This window comes from Takifugu flavidus, chromosome 1 (assembly GCF_003711565.1).
Source record: "Takifugu flavidus isolate HTHZ2018 chromosome 1, ASM371156v2, whole genome shotgun sequence".
In the NCBI taxonomy this organism is placed as follows: Eukaryota; Metazoa; Chordata; class Actinopteri; order Tetraodontiformes; family Tetraodontidae; genus Takifugu; species Takifugu flavidus.
In genome coordinates this window covers 1,877,597-1,893,098 of record NC_079520.1, presented here as the reverse complement: position 1 = coordinate 1,893,098, position 15,502 = coordinate 1,877,597, and the positions used below count along the sequence as shown (strand labels likewise).

Below are 15,502 nucleotides of genomic sequence, written 5' to 3'. Positions count from 1 at the left end.
TTTCACAAATGCATAGTAAAATCCTTTTGATCCTGGATTCCATCCTAAACAACATAAAGACTTTGGCCCATTTAGTCTAAATTTAAAGGATTTTATTTCAAAACCTGCAGCCAAAAGCAAAACCTGACGTAACCTTCTGCGTTTTATGAAGAATCACGTGGTGTGTCGGAACGATCTGTGCACTTCTGTATCCGGTTTTCCAAGTGAAAATAAGACGTAACGTACAGTAAATTCTGCTGCATACATTAACGGGGGGGCAGTTTAAACGCGGCCGACACGCAGAAATGTAAAAATTAAATCCCGGAAGATTTTGACACCAATTTTGACCCCATGTGGTGCAAACACAAGCGCTCTGTTTTTCAGGCGGAAGCTCAACCCACGTGGTCAACTATAAACTTGAGACGAGTCTCGGGAAGTCACGTGACCATAGAACACGCCCATGTGATCCATGAACACGCCCACTCGGTATATAACCCCCCTTCCCTCTCTGGTAGTTTTGATTTCCTTCGTCGTAGCAGTTTATGGAAAACAATAGTTAACTTTACTAACATCACTAACGAAGGGTAAGAAATTATTCTGCTATTATTAATTATCTAGTGACTGAAAAAGAGTCGATGTTCATTTTTATTGGAACGTCAGCATTTTCTCATCTCATCTTTTTATTTAGTAATTGTCTGTTAACATACTTATTTTGGGGGAAGATTTGAGATACATGTCACGAGCTTTTCCATTTTAACCTCGAAATACTGCAAACTTGAATACTGTCACATTATGAGCAGACTGCACTGTCACTTTGTAGAACTATTACTTCTATCACATCTATTTGCTTTGGTGTATTTTAAAGGCTGCCCACAGATCTAACGATCTTTTAGGCCTTTAGCCTGCTGCCATCCTTCATGATGTGACATGTAATGCTCGTCTCCTGCCTCCATAGATGGCTCAATGGCAGAAACTGCTGCGGTTGGATCGGGGGCTCCAGAGTCGTGTGATCCAGCTCTATGAGGGAAGGTTCCCCAGAGACATACGACATTGGCTGTGCTCTCAGATAGAGAGTCACAACTGGTAAGGTGGATAAATATCTGACCACTGGTCATCGCTGACGACTGGTCATCGGTGTTACTTTAGTAGGGAGGGGTGCCGGGACACCTTCAGAGGACTGCTGAGGTACCCTCGAGCAGGCGACTGTGTACCCTGCCTTCACTCATATGTGGCTCCCACATATGGCGCGTGACCCCTGACAGGGATAAAAAAAAGAGAAATGAATGTATGGATGATGCAGTAATGCAATATTAATATTAGCAAAATATGTAAACAATGTTCATGTCATTTAAAGCATTCATATATGTGTTATCAGGGGTTTAGTGTAAGCCCACACTGGTGACGAGCACCATTTCCTTTCATGTCAGGTGTTTGGCTGCAGTGGACGAAGGTGAAGCCAGAGCTTGTTTCCAGTCACTCCTGGAGTATTTGGAGGAACAGAGGGAGCGTTCGGCACGGGAAAACACCATGTTACTGGAACCTGACTATGCCGGGATGAGAGACTACCTGCTGGTAAGATGCACCATTCTGTGACCCTCCCATTTCCATAGGGTGACGTGGCCTCGGTGTGAGTTGATTTCTAGCTTTTTCCTATTTTATATTTTTAGAAAAACTTTCAAGATTGGCCAAAAAACTTGGCCTTGATCTTGTCTGAGTGCCTGAAAGAGGAAAAGAAAATTCTGAATTCTGCTTCTGAGGAACAGGTAGGATGACCAGAGGCTTGGTCAGTGTTTTATCAAGTGTGGAAATAGCTTTGTGTTCCTTTGTCCATATTTTAAACCAGCCTATGTTTTCTAATCAGGCTCAACCCAAAGGGACACATCTTGACAGTAAGATCAATCATCTGAAGAGTCTGACTTTGGTAAAAGCACTTTTTTAAATCACACCCTTGACTTTCAAAGATGCTGAATATTTAACACGTTTGAGGGATTGATGTTCATACAGGAGATAAAGAAACAAAATAAGTCTCTCGAGGACATATACGAAGGACTGGAATTCATACAAGACGCCTGCAGAGACCAAGGCGTCACAGAGGGCATGAAGAAGAGGGTTCCAGAGGAGCAGCACATTGGACTGGCCCGGTCTCTTGCTAACGTGGAGGAGAAATGTCAGAAACAGGCCAATATTATCACCCAAAAAAAACAGGTACACGACAGCACCAACTGGACAAGGACGTTATTTGGGGGCTGTGATGATCAGTGAAGGTGACCAGTGAAAATAAGCAGACTTGTTCTGCCTCCTGGATGTTTTTGCGATGCAGATGTTGCTGCAGTCCACAATGAACATTGTAAAAGTGGCAGAGGAGATTGTGCAGACCCTCACAGATGTGGAGCTGCCCGCGTGGAAGCGCAGGCAGCAGTTGTCCTGCATTGGGAGTCCAGTCAACACCTCTCTTGAGGATCTTCAGAGCTGGTATGAACCACAGTGACCTTTCAGGATGCTGAGGAGGCCTCATAGCACAGACGGGCTGATGTTGCACCTGCAGGTTCTCCTCTGTCATGGAAATGCTCCTGGAGCTGCGCGAACAGCTTCAGAAACTTCAGCAGCAGGACAGGAAGTACAACAGCGCAGAGGTCTCACAATTCTCTGCTCCCCTGGAGGAGATCGAGAAAGCTGCCTCCTCCTTGTGCATCAGGCTGCTTCAGAGGTGAGACGGCGACCTGAAACACGTTTGTGTGGATTTCTGAGGCCCGTTGTGTGCGTCTGATCTGTCGCCGTGTCTCTGCAGCGCTCTGGTGGTTGAGAAACAGCCGATCATGTCCAAGTTAGCTCAGCGCCCACTCATAGTCAAGACCGGAGTGCGATTCACCGTGTCAGTAAGGTGTGTGTTCCTGCGGTTCACCTTTGAAGGAAATGACAGAAATCTCTAAAAGGTTTGGAGGCTTCGGAACCCGATGAGGGACGTATTTTCTTGACTGTGTTTTTATCCCCTCAGGTTCTTGGCAAACCTTCCAAAATTCAAGTACCAGCTCAAAGTCAAACCTGTATTCGACAAGTAAGTTCATCTTGAAGAATCTTCTCTCTCACATCGCTGCTTCATAAGGAAATCGTGAAAAACATTTGTCATCGTTTTTCCTAAAATCAGGCACGTTGAAGAGGACAGCACCACTAAAGGGTGAGTAAAAGTGCTGTCAAAACGTTTCCGTTCATTCTTTTTTTTTTTTAGAACAAACTGTTGTTTCAGGTTCCGTCGATTTAGCGTCAGCAAGGACGACTTTAAGGTCCTGGACGAGGACACGCCGGGTGGAGGCTTGGTGGCAGAATTTTGTCACATGGTAGGAAACTGACCAACCAGCTGCACTGTTGCTGACGTGTCCTTTAAACCAGCCTCTGATTGGTGGAAGATCTCCTTATCAAATACAACCATTGTGTCTTTTTCAGTCACTTAAAGAAGCCAAAGTGAAGTCCAAAGGGTCTCCTGAGGTGAGAAGGCACATTCGTATGCAGCTGAATGTCAAATGAACTTCCACAAACAAGCTTTATGGAAACATTTGGTGTCTTTTAGCACCACAAACTCCTGTTGAACAGCCTCAGTTTTCTGAAAAGTCTATGCTATGAAAAGAGAAAAACTCTGCCTGTTTCTCCGTCATCAGACTCGTGTGGGGGTCACCGAAGAACTCCACCTGGTTAACTTTGTGACCGATTTCCGGCATGCTGGCCTGGAGTGCACCATCGAGGTGAGCGCCTGGGGAGGCAGCAGTGGCACGGCCACACGCAGCGCTGCAGTTCTGAGTGATTGTCTGCTCCTGTGTCGGTCCAGGCCAGCACCCTGCCCGTGGTGGTGATCTCCAGCAGTAATCAGGTGGGCAGCGCCTGGGCCTCCATCATGTGGTGCAGCGTGCTCTGCACCAGCGAACCAATGGTAAAGATACATGAACCTACACCCCAGTTCAGATGGAACATCCAGAAAAAGGCTAAAGCCTAAATAACAGAGCGTCCTTACGCCCCCTCCTCTGCTGTAGAACCTGTCACTGTTTGTGGACCCACCCCCCCTCAAATGGACAGAGCTGTCACAGGTTCTGAGCTGGCAGTTTTTGACCGTTGGCCAACGAGAGCTTGATGAAAACCAGCTCGCAGATCTCAAAGACAAACTCGCGGGTAAGAGGCTCTTACTGCCTGAGATATGAAATTATTAGACACGTGCTTCAAATTGGTCATAAAGGTGATTTTGAAGGGAAAAAGAATAATTGGAAAAGAAAATCCGCGAGAGGTTTTTAGCTGCTAATGCTAAATTAGCCTTCTAGCTGTCAGCATGAAAACTGTTCTAGACCCATAATCCCATACCCCGACAAGAGGATGGCACCTGAACGTCTCCCAATGAACTCAAACTGTGTCCATTCCTCACAGATCCTGATGATCTTGTTCACTGGACCAAGTTTTCCAAGGTGAGAATCTAGGTTCTGGTTGTTGCTTGTTTTCCGAACGGGCTTGATGGAGACGCAAGTGAATATTTGAAGGAGAAGAAAACGCAACTGTGCCCATGTTGTCATCTGTTCTTGTGTGTGTGTGTGTGTGTGTGTGTCCGTGTGTGTCCGTGTGTGTGTCCGTGTGTGTGTGTGTGTGTGTAGGATGACAATGCCTGGATTTGGATTGATGGCATCCTAGATTTGATCAAGAAACACTTGGTGGACCTTTGGAGGGATGGGTAAGACTGAATTTAGAAAATAAGACTTTCTTATTTACATTAACGCGTTAGAAATAGGCAGCAGGAAATCCTTCTCATTTTTTCCATCGCTCGTGTGTTGCAGCTTGATCATGGGGTTCGTGAGCAGGAAGAAAACACTGGCCCTTTTACGGGAGAAGCCCAACGGCACCTTTCTGCTCCGTTTCAGCGAGAGCAGCAAAGAAGGGGCCATCACCTTCAGCTGGGTGGAGCACATCAATGGCGGTATGTGGCCACAGGCATCTTCAGTTCTAAAAGGGCTCCTTCACCTTCACGCTGTGGCGTACCGAGTCAAAACTCTACTTTATCTTCCCGTCATCGTGCCTTCAAGAGTTTAACTAAATGGAAAATTCATGTGCATTTACACTTTTCTACCACTTTACAGTCACAGAGAAAATCTTTCAGATATTTGCTTTGTGTGTCTGTGTGGGTCCCTTGTAGACACGCACGTGCACGCTGTGCAGCCGTGCGTCAAAGAGGAGCTGTCAATAATATGTCTGGCGGACGTCATCAACCTCTACAGTCTGAGACCTCAGAACTGTGCGTCCAGTAACCCGCTGGTCTACCTTTACCCAGACATCCCTAAAGACCGCGCCTTTAAACGCTTCTACAGGATAACTGGTAAGGTCTGACACACACACACACACACACACACACACACACACACACACACACACACACACACACACACACACACACACACATCCCAGGCAGGTACCAGCATCCTGGAGTGTTACTCTCCTTCTGACCATGCAGAACACTTGAATAAGACCCTCAACGGTTACGTGTTGAGACCACTCGTCCCCATGTCCATGTAAGGCTGCAAATACAATAAATGCATCGACATCAGAGTTTAATGAGTTTATTGAGTGTGTTGTTGTTGTTTTTACAGGTGTCCTACGCCACCGCCGTCGCCTCCTCCCGAGACGATGGAAGTGGATGTAAACGTAACTGTGAGTTTGACATTTGAAATTCCTGATACACACTTACAAACTGCTGGTCCCAGCAGTCCTGTATTTATTCTTATTTATAGTTCTATACTGTTTTTACTTGTTTTCGATGGCATCTTTGTGCGGGACGGGTCGCGGCCATGTTCTAACTTTATTGACGTTTAAAACTAGCGGCGCTTTAGCTTCTGCTCTCGACCTCACCGCGTGTTTCTGTGTCCTTGTAGCCTGATGTCATTGACTTCTTAGAGGAACTCTTCCCTGAAATGTTCACTGCGGAACATCCTCCTGCACCCTGAACACGTCCACTTCTCCATTTTTATCAGGTTATTTCATCAGAATACAAAGATGAGGAGAGAATCCTAATGAATGTATTTATGATTTCTGCTGCCAAAACATCCGGGAGTTTACTGCACTGAAACGTCGTCCGCGGAGGACATTTGTTACGAAGAGTATCGCCCACCCACAGCAGACTCTGGCTTTAACTCCTTTTGCTCTGTATAGAGGACATCTAGGGCATCCATGTCAAGCATTTGTAAAGCTTTTGCACCTTTCACTTCCTCATTCTGGAGGGAGTTAAACTCTTTCTAATGTTGTCTTGATATTTTCGCTGAGTAACTGGTTACCATCAAGGTTCCACTTCACATGTATGTTCACTGCAGTGGAAACATGATTTCTTTTCTTTTTTTCTCTGAAAAAATGTTTTCAGTATTCTAATTATCTTTCAAACTGTGGAGAATTAAAGGAAAGGGAACATTTTTGTGCATGTGGCTGAATAAACAAGGTGTGTTTGACAACAACAGACCACAACTGCTTCATAACCACTGCCCATCATGACTTCTCAGCACTTTACAAGAAGAAATTTAAAGGCTGCTTAGAGAAGAACCACAACTTTATTATTGGTGTGAAGGTCACAACAACGTGTCTGTTCATCCTTCTCATTTATCTCAACGTTTCTGTAAAGAGGGCGACAATATTCGCTGTGGTAAAGCTGCGGGCGACACCCAACGGGACTGAACGGGACAGAAACAGACAGGCCGGAACAGTAAAGCAGCACAGATCTTCAGATCAAACTCAGCTTATTTTATATACATTCAAAAAAAACCTTTAGACAAAATCAAACTGTTAAAATACAAAAGTACAACACCACGCTTGTCAAACAATAATGGAGATAGAAAAAGTAGAATAAATCCTGCTCTGAATTTAACAAGCCAAACATGATATTTCCATCAATTAAACACAGCGAAGGCTTTGGTTGTTATGGTGACAGGAAAGAGGAACATCTGTCGCCTCTTTACTCTGAATATGGAGGACTCATCTGGAAAACGAACACAGGAACATCCCATTAGCAGCAGAACATGAGTCAGAATTAGCATCAAACTAACATTAAGATATAATGTTGATAAGGGATTACACATAATATTAATTAGATTTAATTAACCATCAGTAACCAGTCTGAGGGGAAACTGGAGAAGCACACAAACAGCTGACCGGACCCTCGATGATGCCACTAATATTGGGGGGGGCAGAACATAACTATTTGAGGAGAGTGTGTGAAAACTTACGGTGTCGAGATCAAAACACAGCTGCTCGCGGAGCAAGTCGAACTCCCCGAGAGTCATCGGCAGCTCTGGAGACTGATTGGAAGCTGGCGTGGTGCTCGAGTTCTCACTGGGAGGATCAAGACAGAAATCCGTGAGCTTCAACGTTCACGTCCTTCATAACGACAGTTAGCCGTGTTGCTACATCCTTAAGGAGATTAAATGAGACGACAAACTCCTCTTTCTGGTCCAGATCGAGAATCCAGAACCAGATAGAAAATCTATTCCAGTCAGGATCTGTGATTCCTGGTGTTCCTCGCTACCGTTCTACCGTGTTTCAGCATTTCAGCAGTTGTTGTCTCTATCATTTATTCCCAAGAGGAAAATCTGCAAATTCTAAAATAATTCCTAGAGAGAACTCACCGCACTGAGATGGGGATCAGCGTAGACGGGATGTACGGGTAAACTGGGGGTGTGAAAATAGAAAAATGCTTCAGCAGAGTCAGCAAACGGGTGCTGAAACCCATCAGAGTTTCAAACTGTTGTTCCACTCTTGCCTTTGCTTCTCTGGCTGTTGTACAGCCGACCGAAGGCCTCGTCCTTGGGGATGTCGGGGTAGAGGAACTTGAGCGGGTTCTCCGGGACCACGCCGTCCGAGATCACCTTGTAGTCTCGGATGATGTCGACAAAGGGCAGAGCGCTGAGGCGGTTTTTGGTGTAGGGCTCCACGGAGTTGAACTTCACTTCTCCTGTTGGACAGGATCACAGTTAGCGATGCAGCAGGCGGACAAATCCTCCCCCGTGTCTGCAGCCACCGGCAGCCCTGCACTCCTGACCCGTCTGTCGGGTAGCCTGACAGGGAGCTCACCGTTGTCCTTGTGCTCCACCCAGGTGAAGGTGATTCCTCCGAGGTGGCTCTCGCTGAAGCGCAGCAGGAACGTTCCGGGTTCTCTGTCCTTGAGCAGATTCCGTTCCATCTCTTTACTCACGAACCCCATGATGTAGCTGCCGGGAGAACACGGAAGCTTGTTTGTTGTGGTAGAAACATGCATCTATTGAACATGGAGCCCTGAACGTCATCAGCCCCCACCCCCCAGAGAGGCGTGAGACATCGTGATGGACTCACTTGGCATTCCAGACTGGCAGCAGGTGCTTTTTAATGAGCTCCAGGATGGAGTCCAGCCACATCCAGAAACTGAAGGGCTTTCCTGGAATGTTCTCCTGGAGTAATGATGGAATAACGGAGGACAGGTTCATCTCTGGGGCATTTGCAGGAGCTTCAGGCAGGATCAGCGATGCAGGACGAGCCTCTCGCTGACGTCTCACCTACCTTAGCAAACTTTGACCAGGACACATGATACTCGCTGCAGGAGGCGTGCTGACCTGCGCAGACATGAAACGTCCCCAACTTAGAGGGAATGGTGGAGAAAGGTACTTGACCAAACATCCACTCAGGTCATCAGGCTACAGTTTAATGAAACCTGATTATCTTCCTAGAACATGATGATTTTAAATGCAGCTGAAGTAACCAGCAGATAAATAAAAAGCCAAATAAATATGAATGGTCCCACACATCTCAGACGACAGTCTAAAATACCCAAAAACGTACCGAGGAGTTTTTCTCCGAGCGTGCTCAGCTGCTCCTTGGTTAGGCCTTGACCAGCGAGGGTGGAGAACTGCCAGCTGAGGACCTCGGAGAGCTGGCTCCAGGTGGCCCGAGGCGGGTTGCAGAAGAAGGCCAGGTTCTGAGGGTCATAGCGAACGGGAAGATTGGACTGAAGCTACTGATACGCTCACACATGCACACCAGCCCGGGGTACTATTATCATTTATACTGTGATAATAATATTCCTTAAGCAGCCGGGGCGGCGGCTCACCCTGGGTTCATCAGTCAGGAGGTTGTACCACACGACGGACGCCCAGCCTCCAGGCAGCTGGCTCACATTAGAGATGACCACCAATGGTAGAGAAGAAGTCTGGAAGGATTCGCACACATTGTGAGTGAACAACTGGCAACAACAGCACCAGCAGCCATGACAGCAGAGGGAGACTCTGACCTCCAGGTCGATGGTGAGGCCCTGCACCGTGAAACAAGCCTCGAAACTGAGGGAGTGAAGCTCCTCGGTCACAGACAGCAGGCCCTGAAACACACGAAAACACGTCCAGACGAACATTCCCACACAAAATCGCTTCTTTATTCGTTTGGCTTTGTCAAACGACAACAGAGAGTTTGAGCTTGTTGTGTTCTGCGTCTCGCCACACAATTCCTGATGAAGAACCACCAAAAGTATCACTCTTGTGAGACATGAGTGCTCATTTTTACTGCGTTTCTCACCTCGTTGCCCTTTGTTCCGTTAATATATTTCTTCTCTTTTAGTTGCTGTAAGGCAAAAAAAAAGTCATTTGACTGATTTGGACACAGTTGACAGGAACTTCCAAATATCGCCATTTCAGAGGGAGCTATATAACTCAGGTACCAAGTGTCTGAACTCCACGGAGAGGCAGCCGTTGGAATAATCCTCAATGTCCATGACTTTAGTGTTGTTGGTCAGGATGAAAAACTGACGACTTCTGAAATTTCAGAAGAAAAACATTTTAGCCGTTGAGGTCAGACGCACGAAACGCTGTTACCGTTGGACTCAAAGCCGCGTCAAACAACCTTAGATGCTGAGAAACAAAGAGGTCGCCTCACAAATTGAGCCCAGATTATTTCATCCTTCTCGTTCTTTATTTAACATGAAGATAAATTATTGACATGCAGGATTTAGGAGGCACATAAGTGATAATTTAGGGCTAATCAGCAGAATTCCTGGTGGTTTTTACTCACACTCTTCCTGGAGGGAGGTCCCTAGACACACACACACACACAGAGAAATATTTTAAGTGGAAAGCACATTCCTATATATTTGCACATGAATGTGACGTAATAAAACTCACTTGTCAAATATTGTTTTGACTTTGAGCTGATAATCAACTTCTGGAAGTTTAACCAGGAGCCTAGGATGAGAAATAAATCCTGAAAGGATCTTTTGACATCAGGCTGAGCAGGAAGTGAGGTCATGGTAGATACCTGACTTTGGTGGTGAACTGCACGCCGGTCTTGATGATCAGGGGTTTCTGCGGATGCGGGGGCATGCACGGCTGCTTCTCCACCACAAAGGAGCTGCGAACACACCACGCCTCTTAGAAAAGTGTTGATGACGCCTGTCACAGGCCTGAAACAGGCCCCTTCTACACTGCAGGGTGGCTGCGGTTGACATTCAAATGTGGCCTCGTTTAAACTGTGGTGTGATGCGTTCAGTGTAGCCCGGGGGAATTTTTAATTGTTCAAAAGCAGCAGCAGGGGGTCCAGTTCGTACCTCTTGATGAGGTGGTAGAGCAGGTACTTGACTCGCTCCTCCAGTTGGGGCTTTTGCAGGGGGATCGGGTCGCATTCGTAGGTGACCTTTATGACCAGTTCCCCCAGTTTGTCCAGCTGCCGTTTGATCTGGAAGAGGCTCTGGGCGGTCAGAGTGAACCTGAGGAGAAGAAGGCAGACGTCACCCAATCATTACCCAAGTGTTCTGGATTAAAACCTCCTTTAACTTGCTTCAGTGGATTTAATAGTCTGAATACCAGTTCTGCAGCTGGTCGAGACCAGTCAGCAGTGGACCGCCGATGGCGGCAATCTGCTGGCGCCTCTTCCAGTCCTGCAGCTCCGGGCTGAGCTGAGAGGTCATCAGGTCTTCGATCTCCTTGACAGCGACGTCCATTTTTGACAGAATCTCCTGATGGGAGTGAGAACAACAGATCATGGAGCGAGTTGATTACTTCTTCTGCTGCCCCTTCTGATGACACCCACCTTCCTCTTGAAGTCCAGTCTGTTGAGCATGTCCTGCAGTCGCGTCACTTCCTGTTTTATGCAGTCAGCGTTCCGATCTGTGGAGTCTGACAAAGACACATGAAACCACCAACGCGGGATTTTTCTTTTCGCTGATCTCGCTCTGTTCACCTCGAGACTGAAGAGTCTTGTATCGGAAATCAAAATCTTCTTGCATGTCCTCTATGTATTTCACAGCCTGGTCCATCAACTAGACGCAGAGAATTCTGTTTAATGTTTTTCCTGATATTTTCTATACGTTCCCACCTGACGTGTGTTTCCGTTACCTGCACGGTGCCTCTGATGATTCCGACTCTGTTATCCATGTTCTTCTGCCTCTCAAAGGCCACAGAGTTCTGTAAGGATTTCTCCAGTGGACCCTGTTGGTAAAACCAAAGATAAAGAAGGATAAAAAGCAGCTTTTCCCAGTCATAAGCAGGAAGTTATCCCGTTTGTGGTAAAACAGGAACAATAAATCTGAGTTCAGGAGATCAGATGGATGAAACCAGGCGGGGAGCCGGCAGGGGAAGGGTCAGACAGGGGTCAGACAGGAACGAGGTGATTACAGGGACACAGGTGAACAAGGCAGGTCAACAATGGGAAAAGAGTCCAGCCGGGAAAGTCTGGCTGTGAGCTCAAAACAATCTAGCACAAACTGTGACCTGATGACGGTGATGGAATGGGGTCAAAGTGCTTCTCTCTGTCCCAGATATACACAATAATAAATCGTTATCATTTTTTAAAGTGGACATTGAATCTGGTTGCATATTTAATTACATGATAAGTACCAAAATGATAACACAAACCTCTATATTAGATTATTATACACACTATATTAGATTAGCGCTCCTCCAACTAAGCGTCGTAAACAGATTCTTTTGCCTCCTGCTACACTGGCCCTCAACGCAGCACTGACATCTTCACAAATACTCAACCTTAGACTTTAATCTTTGTTTAATAAACTCCCTTCTGTCACCGACGATACTCAAAGGCTGGGTTAAAGGCTAACATGAAGGCTAACATGAAGGCTAACGTACCAACAGGCAGCAGCTCAGTGCCGTTAGGACACAGTCTGGTACGACTCTTTAGTTTTCCATTCCATCAGTGTTTCTTAAACTGACTGAGTAATTTGTTATGATTGCGTGCGTGTGCATGTGTGTGTGTGTGTGTGTGTGTGTGTGCATGGGTGCAAGTGTGTTTCTTCCTGATAGTCGCCCTGGTTTACAGGCAGCAGCTGTTCCGATGCCGGGAAATCCCTCAGAGGAGACAAACCTGTTCTTGCATGCAGACGCTGGAGAGGATACGACGTTCTTCTCTCAGGCACGTAGAAATAACCCTGGCCATATTGACAGGGCTGCTGGAGTATTTCACCTGAGAAGCAGCACACACACACACACACACACACACACACACACACACACACACACACACACATACACAGTAAGGGAGGGACACCTGTTATATTAGGATGAGGAAATAAGATGTGAAATATGTCGGTGCAGGTCTCCACATGTTAGCAGGTATTTATGGGAACCAGGAGAGGTGGTGTAGGAACGACAGTTTCAAAAGTGTCATCACTGTCAACCTTCCTTTAACCAGGCAAAATAACCTGCTTGGAGGCAAAGACAGATCTCATACGGGCTAATGGGGGCAAACGGTAGTGTGAGTTTAGCTACATAGTTGTTCGAGAGTAAATTTGGGAGGAAACGATCTTCAACCCGGCGCTGCTGTGTGTCAACTTCTATCTTCATTTAAAGTTCGATGACGTCCCTGTGAACATCTGGGAACAGAGGGGACGTCTGTCGAAGAGAGAATGTGGCTCATGTAGATGGAAGAACGCCACAAACCTTCCCTCCTCTTCATCATTCAGCAGCTCAGAGGGAAAATAAAGACGCTGAGTGAAGAGGAATCTTCTCCACCCACCTCTGAACCTCCGTGCGCGACCACGGCTGCCAGGCTGTTGGTCGAGGACGCATCAACACACACCCACACTCTCGTTTTTGCTGTCATCAACAGCCGTTATGAAACCGTTGTGATATCTGCGCCCACTTGGCTGTCTGATGATGAAAAGGCCAAATGCATCATGTTCAAAGCCGGAGGGGCTTTCCTGACGCGTCCCGCTTGACTTTGGTCAAGGAGTTGAATCATGGCGCGTTCAGACGGCGCGTCTGGTGGAGGAGCTCGTTGCAACCCAAAACACTCGCTGCTGTAGAGCGACAGAGCAGCGACTTCCTTTGTTGGAACGTGCACGCGCAGTGAGGAAACTGCGGTCAGAACCTCGCGGGTTTGTTCTGTAAAAGGCAGGTGTCGTTCCAGGATACGTGTTTGTGCTGCGGCTTTGACCTTAGCCAGACACCATGCTCGTTCTGGCACTCACGGTCTCCATGGTGACGCCCAGGATAATGTGACACGGTCGCTGTTTTTGGGTTACTTCCCTCTCACCTTCGCTGCACCAATACTACTAAACCACTTCTCTTTTTCGCAGATTAAAATGTGAATGTTCACAGCTCAGCGGTTGAGTAAAACTGTTTTATTCAATATTTTCGGATTTGTAACGATACTTATGTATATTTTTGGCATTACGTTGGAGGTTTTTAGAGGTTGCTAAACCTTCCAGGACAACAGTTTTTGGTAAAGGTGCCTTCTCGGTCACCTCTGCTCCTGCACGACCTACTCAAAGAGAGCAGGTTTATACTGCAGCCCTCCACCAGGGGGCTGCAGCTGCGGGGAGCTTGAATCAGTCCAGCTCAGATCCACTCAAAGGGACCCAGAACACATAAAACATGTTTTAGCTCTTACTTCCTTATTGAAGCAACAAAACCAAACTATAAAAATGAATGATCTCCTGGGTAATCTCATTGTCACCTTTGTGTTGCTACTTCCTTTATGAAACTGGATAGCTTGTTTTCTCAAACGCAGAATTCTAACACTTGTGGGCTTCTGCTTATGAAAAGGAGCTCAGTGATGTTTATCAGTCGGTACAGAGGCGTGGGCTAAAGTGGGGCGGGTTATTCTTCTGTCATGTAGCACCAGAACATTGAGGTTCCTGTTGGTTCTGTAGCACCAGAACATTGAGGTTCCTGTTGGTTCTGGACTCACCTGCAGCTGCTGTTGGATCATTTTCATGTTGTGTCTTTGCAGGAAGTTCAACTCGTGCGCGCGGACCCGGTCCAGCTGCGAAAGCAGATTGTTGAAGAGCACAGCTGACAGGGATTCATCACTGGCAGCTGTGTCCCTGACAGAACACACACATCCACATCTGGATCTTCAACATTTGCCAAGAACAACGCGAACGCCATCATTCACGATTCACCTTCGTTGCAGCTATTTGATATAAATGTCAAAGTTTTCACAGACGGAAATAATGATGTCACACTGCATCTGCCCCATAGGTATTTACCTATGGTCCCTGTCCATACTGCACCCCTGACCTCTACACCACATCGTCATGTCACAACCCTAACAAATTGGTGTTTCTATCTTTAACTAGATTCTATATTCTTGTGGGGACGTTCGGGGTTGGGACTCACCAATCCTGAGACTCCAGCCAGCTGGCCAGAACCTGCCTGATGTCCATGGGGAAGTTGTCATCATACAAATAGTCCACATGTTCTAGGAGTCTGATCTCCAGATTCTGGATCTGCTTCCACTGGCTCATGCTACATAAAATAAAAATAGAATACTAAAAAGGATTCCAATCTTAAATGATAGCCATGTTGTGTTGCAGTTTATTGTCGTCTCTCCCGCAGTTCTGCCCCTCTCGTGTCTTACCTGAATCGTTTGGTTGCTTTTCACCATGTGCGTTTACTTCCCCGTCTCACTTTGGGGTTTTTTTTTTAACATGCAGACTCTCTCTCTCTCTCTCTCTCTCTCACACACACACACACACACACACGCACGCACGCACACGAGCACGCTCACGCCCACAACGAAGTAATGAGGACCTTTGACTGGTGCGTCATCTAAACAATATGTAAACATTGAAAGGTGACCTAATTCTCTTCGTCCTGGGTATTAAAAAGTTAAATGTGTGTGGGGTTTTTTTGTTAAGGTTTGTGTTGACAGTTACCATCACTACTGAGGTGAATGGTGTGAAGGACCACTTGTTGATCCAAATGCATCAATAACAATAATTTCAGTAAGAAAAAAACTACTTCAAGTGGTAACATTTTAATTTAATTTAATTTATTCGAAAATGATGCAAGTTCTGTTTCTCTCACTCGGTACAGTATTGACAAGATATCTAAAGAATATTGAGCAGTGAAAATGCTGAAGAGGAGCTCTGGTGTATCCATTTACTCTAACATTTATTCAGATTCAGATTCAGATTCAGATTCAAATTCCTTTATTTGTCCCACAACATGGAAATTTAAGGCGCAACAGCAGCAAAAACACACAGAGGAAAAGACATTCAGAAATGCAAGGATAGAAAAAGAAAAAGAAGTAATAATAA

The 15,502-nt window shown here is 46.3% G+C and overlaps 2 protein-coding genes and 1 long non-coding RNA gene across 6 annotated transcripts; 2 read left to right on the top strand and 1 right to left on the bottom strand.

Moving 5' to 3' along the window:
• The first annotated feature begins 453 nt into the window (after positions 1-453).
• On the top strand, positions 454-6,755 carry LOC130523302 (signal transducer and activator of transcription 1-alpha/beta-like). The gene is made up of 23 exons (XM_057028488.1): positions 454-563; positions 935-1,062; positions 1,407-1,551; positions 1,647-1,742; positions 1,841-1,900; positions 1,984-2,184; positions 2,300-2,451; positions 2,525-2,686; positions 2,768-2,860; positions 2,975-3,034; positions 3,125-3,154; positions 3,224-3,314; positions 3,421-3,462; positions 3,633-3,716; positions 3,800-3,901; positions 4,002-4,137; positions 4,387-4,424; positions 4,608-4,684; positions 4,788-4,927; positions 5,144-5,323; positions 5,459-5,516; positions 5,595-5,655; positions 5,877-6,755. The coding sequence occupies exons 2-23, from the start codon at positions 935-937 to the stop codon at positions 5,946-5,948; spliced, it is 2,208 nt and encodes a 735-aa protein (XP_056884468.1). The 5' UTR covers positions 454-563; the 3' UTR covers positions 5,949-6,755.
• stat4 (signal transducer and activator of transcription 4) lies at positions 6,524-14,922 on the bottom strand. 4 transcript variants are annotated; one of them, XM_057028133.1, is made up of 24 exons: positions 14,821-14,922; positions 14,580-14,708; positions 14,149-14,284; positions 12,322-12,420; positions 11,337-11,429; positions 11,182-11,260; positions 11,032-11,117; positions 10,806-10,957; positions 10,550-10,708; positions 10,261-10,353; positions 10,128-10,187; positions 10,018-10,038; positions 9,668-9,761; positions 9,526-9,570; positions 9,248-9,331; positions 9,068-9,166; positions 8,800-8,935; positions 8,521-8,573; positions 8,317-8,411; positions 8,059-8,195; positions 7,748-7,939; positions 7,614-7,656; positions 7,215-7,320; positions 6,524-6,967 (listed from the first exon to the last, which is right to left on the bottom strand). In XM_057028133.1, the coding sequence occupies exons 2-24, from the start codon at positions 14,705-14,707 to the stop codon at positions 6,944-6,946; spliced, it is 2,214 nt and encodes a 737-aa protein (XP_056884113.1). In that variant the 5' UTR covers position 14,708; positions 14,821-14,922; the 3' UTR covers positions 6,524-6,943. The 4 variants fall into 4 exon arrangements, with proteins under 4 accessions (XP_056884113.1, XP_056884349.1, XP_056884179.1 ...); XM_057028369.1 differs by lacking the exon at positions 14,821-14,922 and having other exon boundaries at positions 14,149-14,223; positions 14,580-14,820; XM_057028199.1 differs by lacking the exon at positions 14,821-14,922 and having other exon boundaries at positions 11,032-11,108; positions 14,580-14,814.
• On the top strand, positions 14,279-14,741 carry LOC130524638 (uncharacterized). Its single transcript, XR_008950178.1, has 2 exons — positions 14,279-14,441; positions 14,540-14,741. It is a non-coding gene; the product is annotated as an uncharacterized LOC130524638 (long non-coding RNA).
• Positions 14,923-15,502: the final 580 nt, after the last annotated feature.

Excerpts from the sequence above, each read along its gene's own strand:
- LOC130523302 (XM_057028488.1), top strand. The coding sequence starts at position 935 with ATGGCTCAATGGCAGAAACTGCTGCGGTTGGATCGGGGGCTCCAGAGT. Across the intron at positions 1,552-1,646 it reads GGATGAGAGACTACCTGCTG|AAAAACTTTCAAGATTGGCC; the intron begins GTAAGATGCACC and ends TTATATTTTTAG. Across the intron at positions 2,452-2,524 it reads CTTGAGGATCTTCAGAGCTG|GTTCTCCTCTGTCATGGAAA; the intron begins GTATGAACCACA and ends TTGCACCTGCAG.
- stat4 (XM_057028133.1), bottom strand. The coding sequence starts at position 14,707 with ATGAGCCAGTGGAAGCAGATCCAGAATCTGGAGATCAGACTCCTAGAA. Across the intron at positions 10,188-10,260 it reads CAGTTCACCACCAAAGTCAG|GCTCCTGGTTAAACTTCCAG; the intron begins GTATCTACCATG and ends TTCTCATCCTAG. Across the intron at positions 8,936-9,067 it reads TCCTGACTGATGAACCCAGG|AACCTGGCCTTCTTCTGCAA; the intron begins GTGAGCCGCCGC and ends TATGACCCTCAG.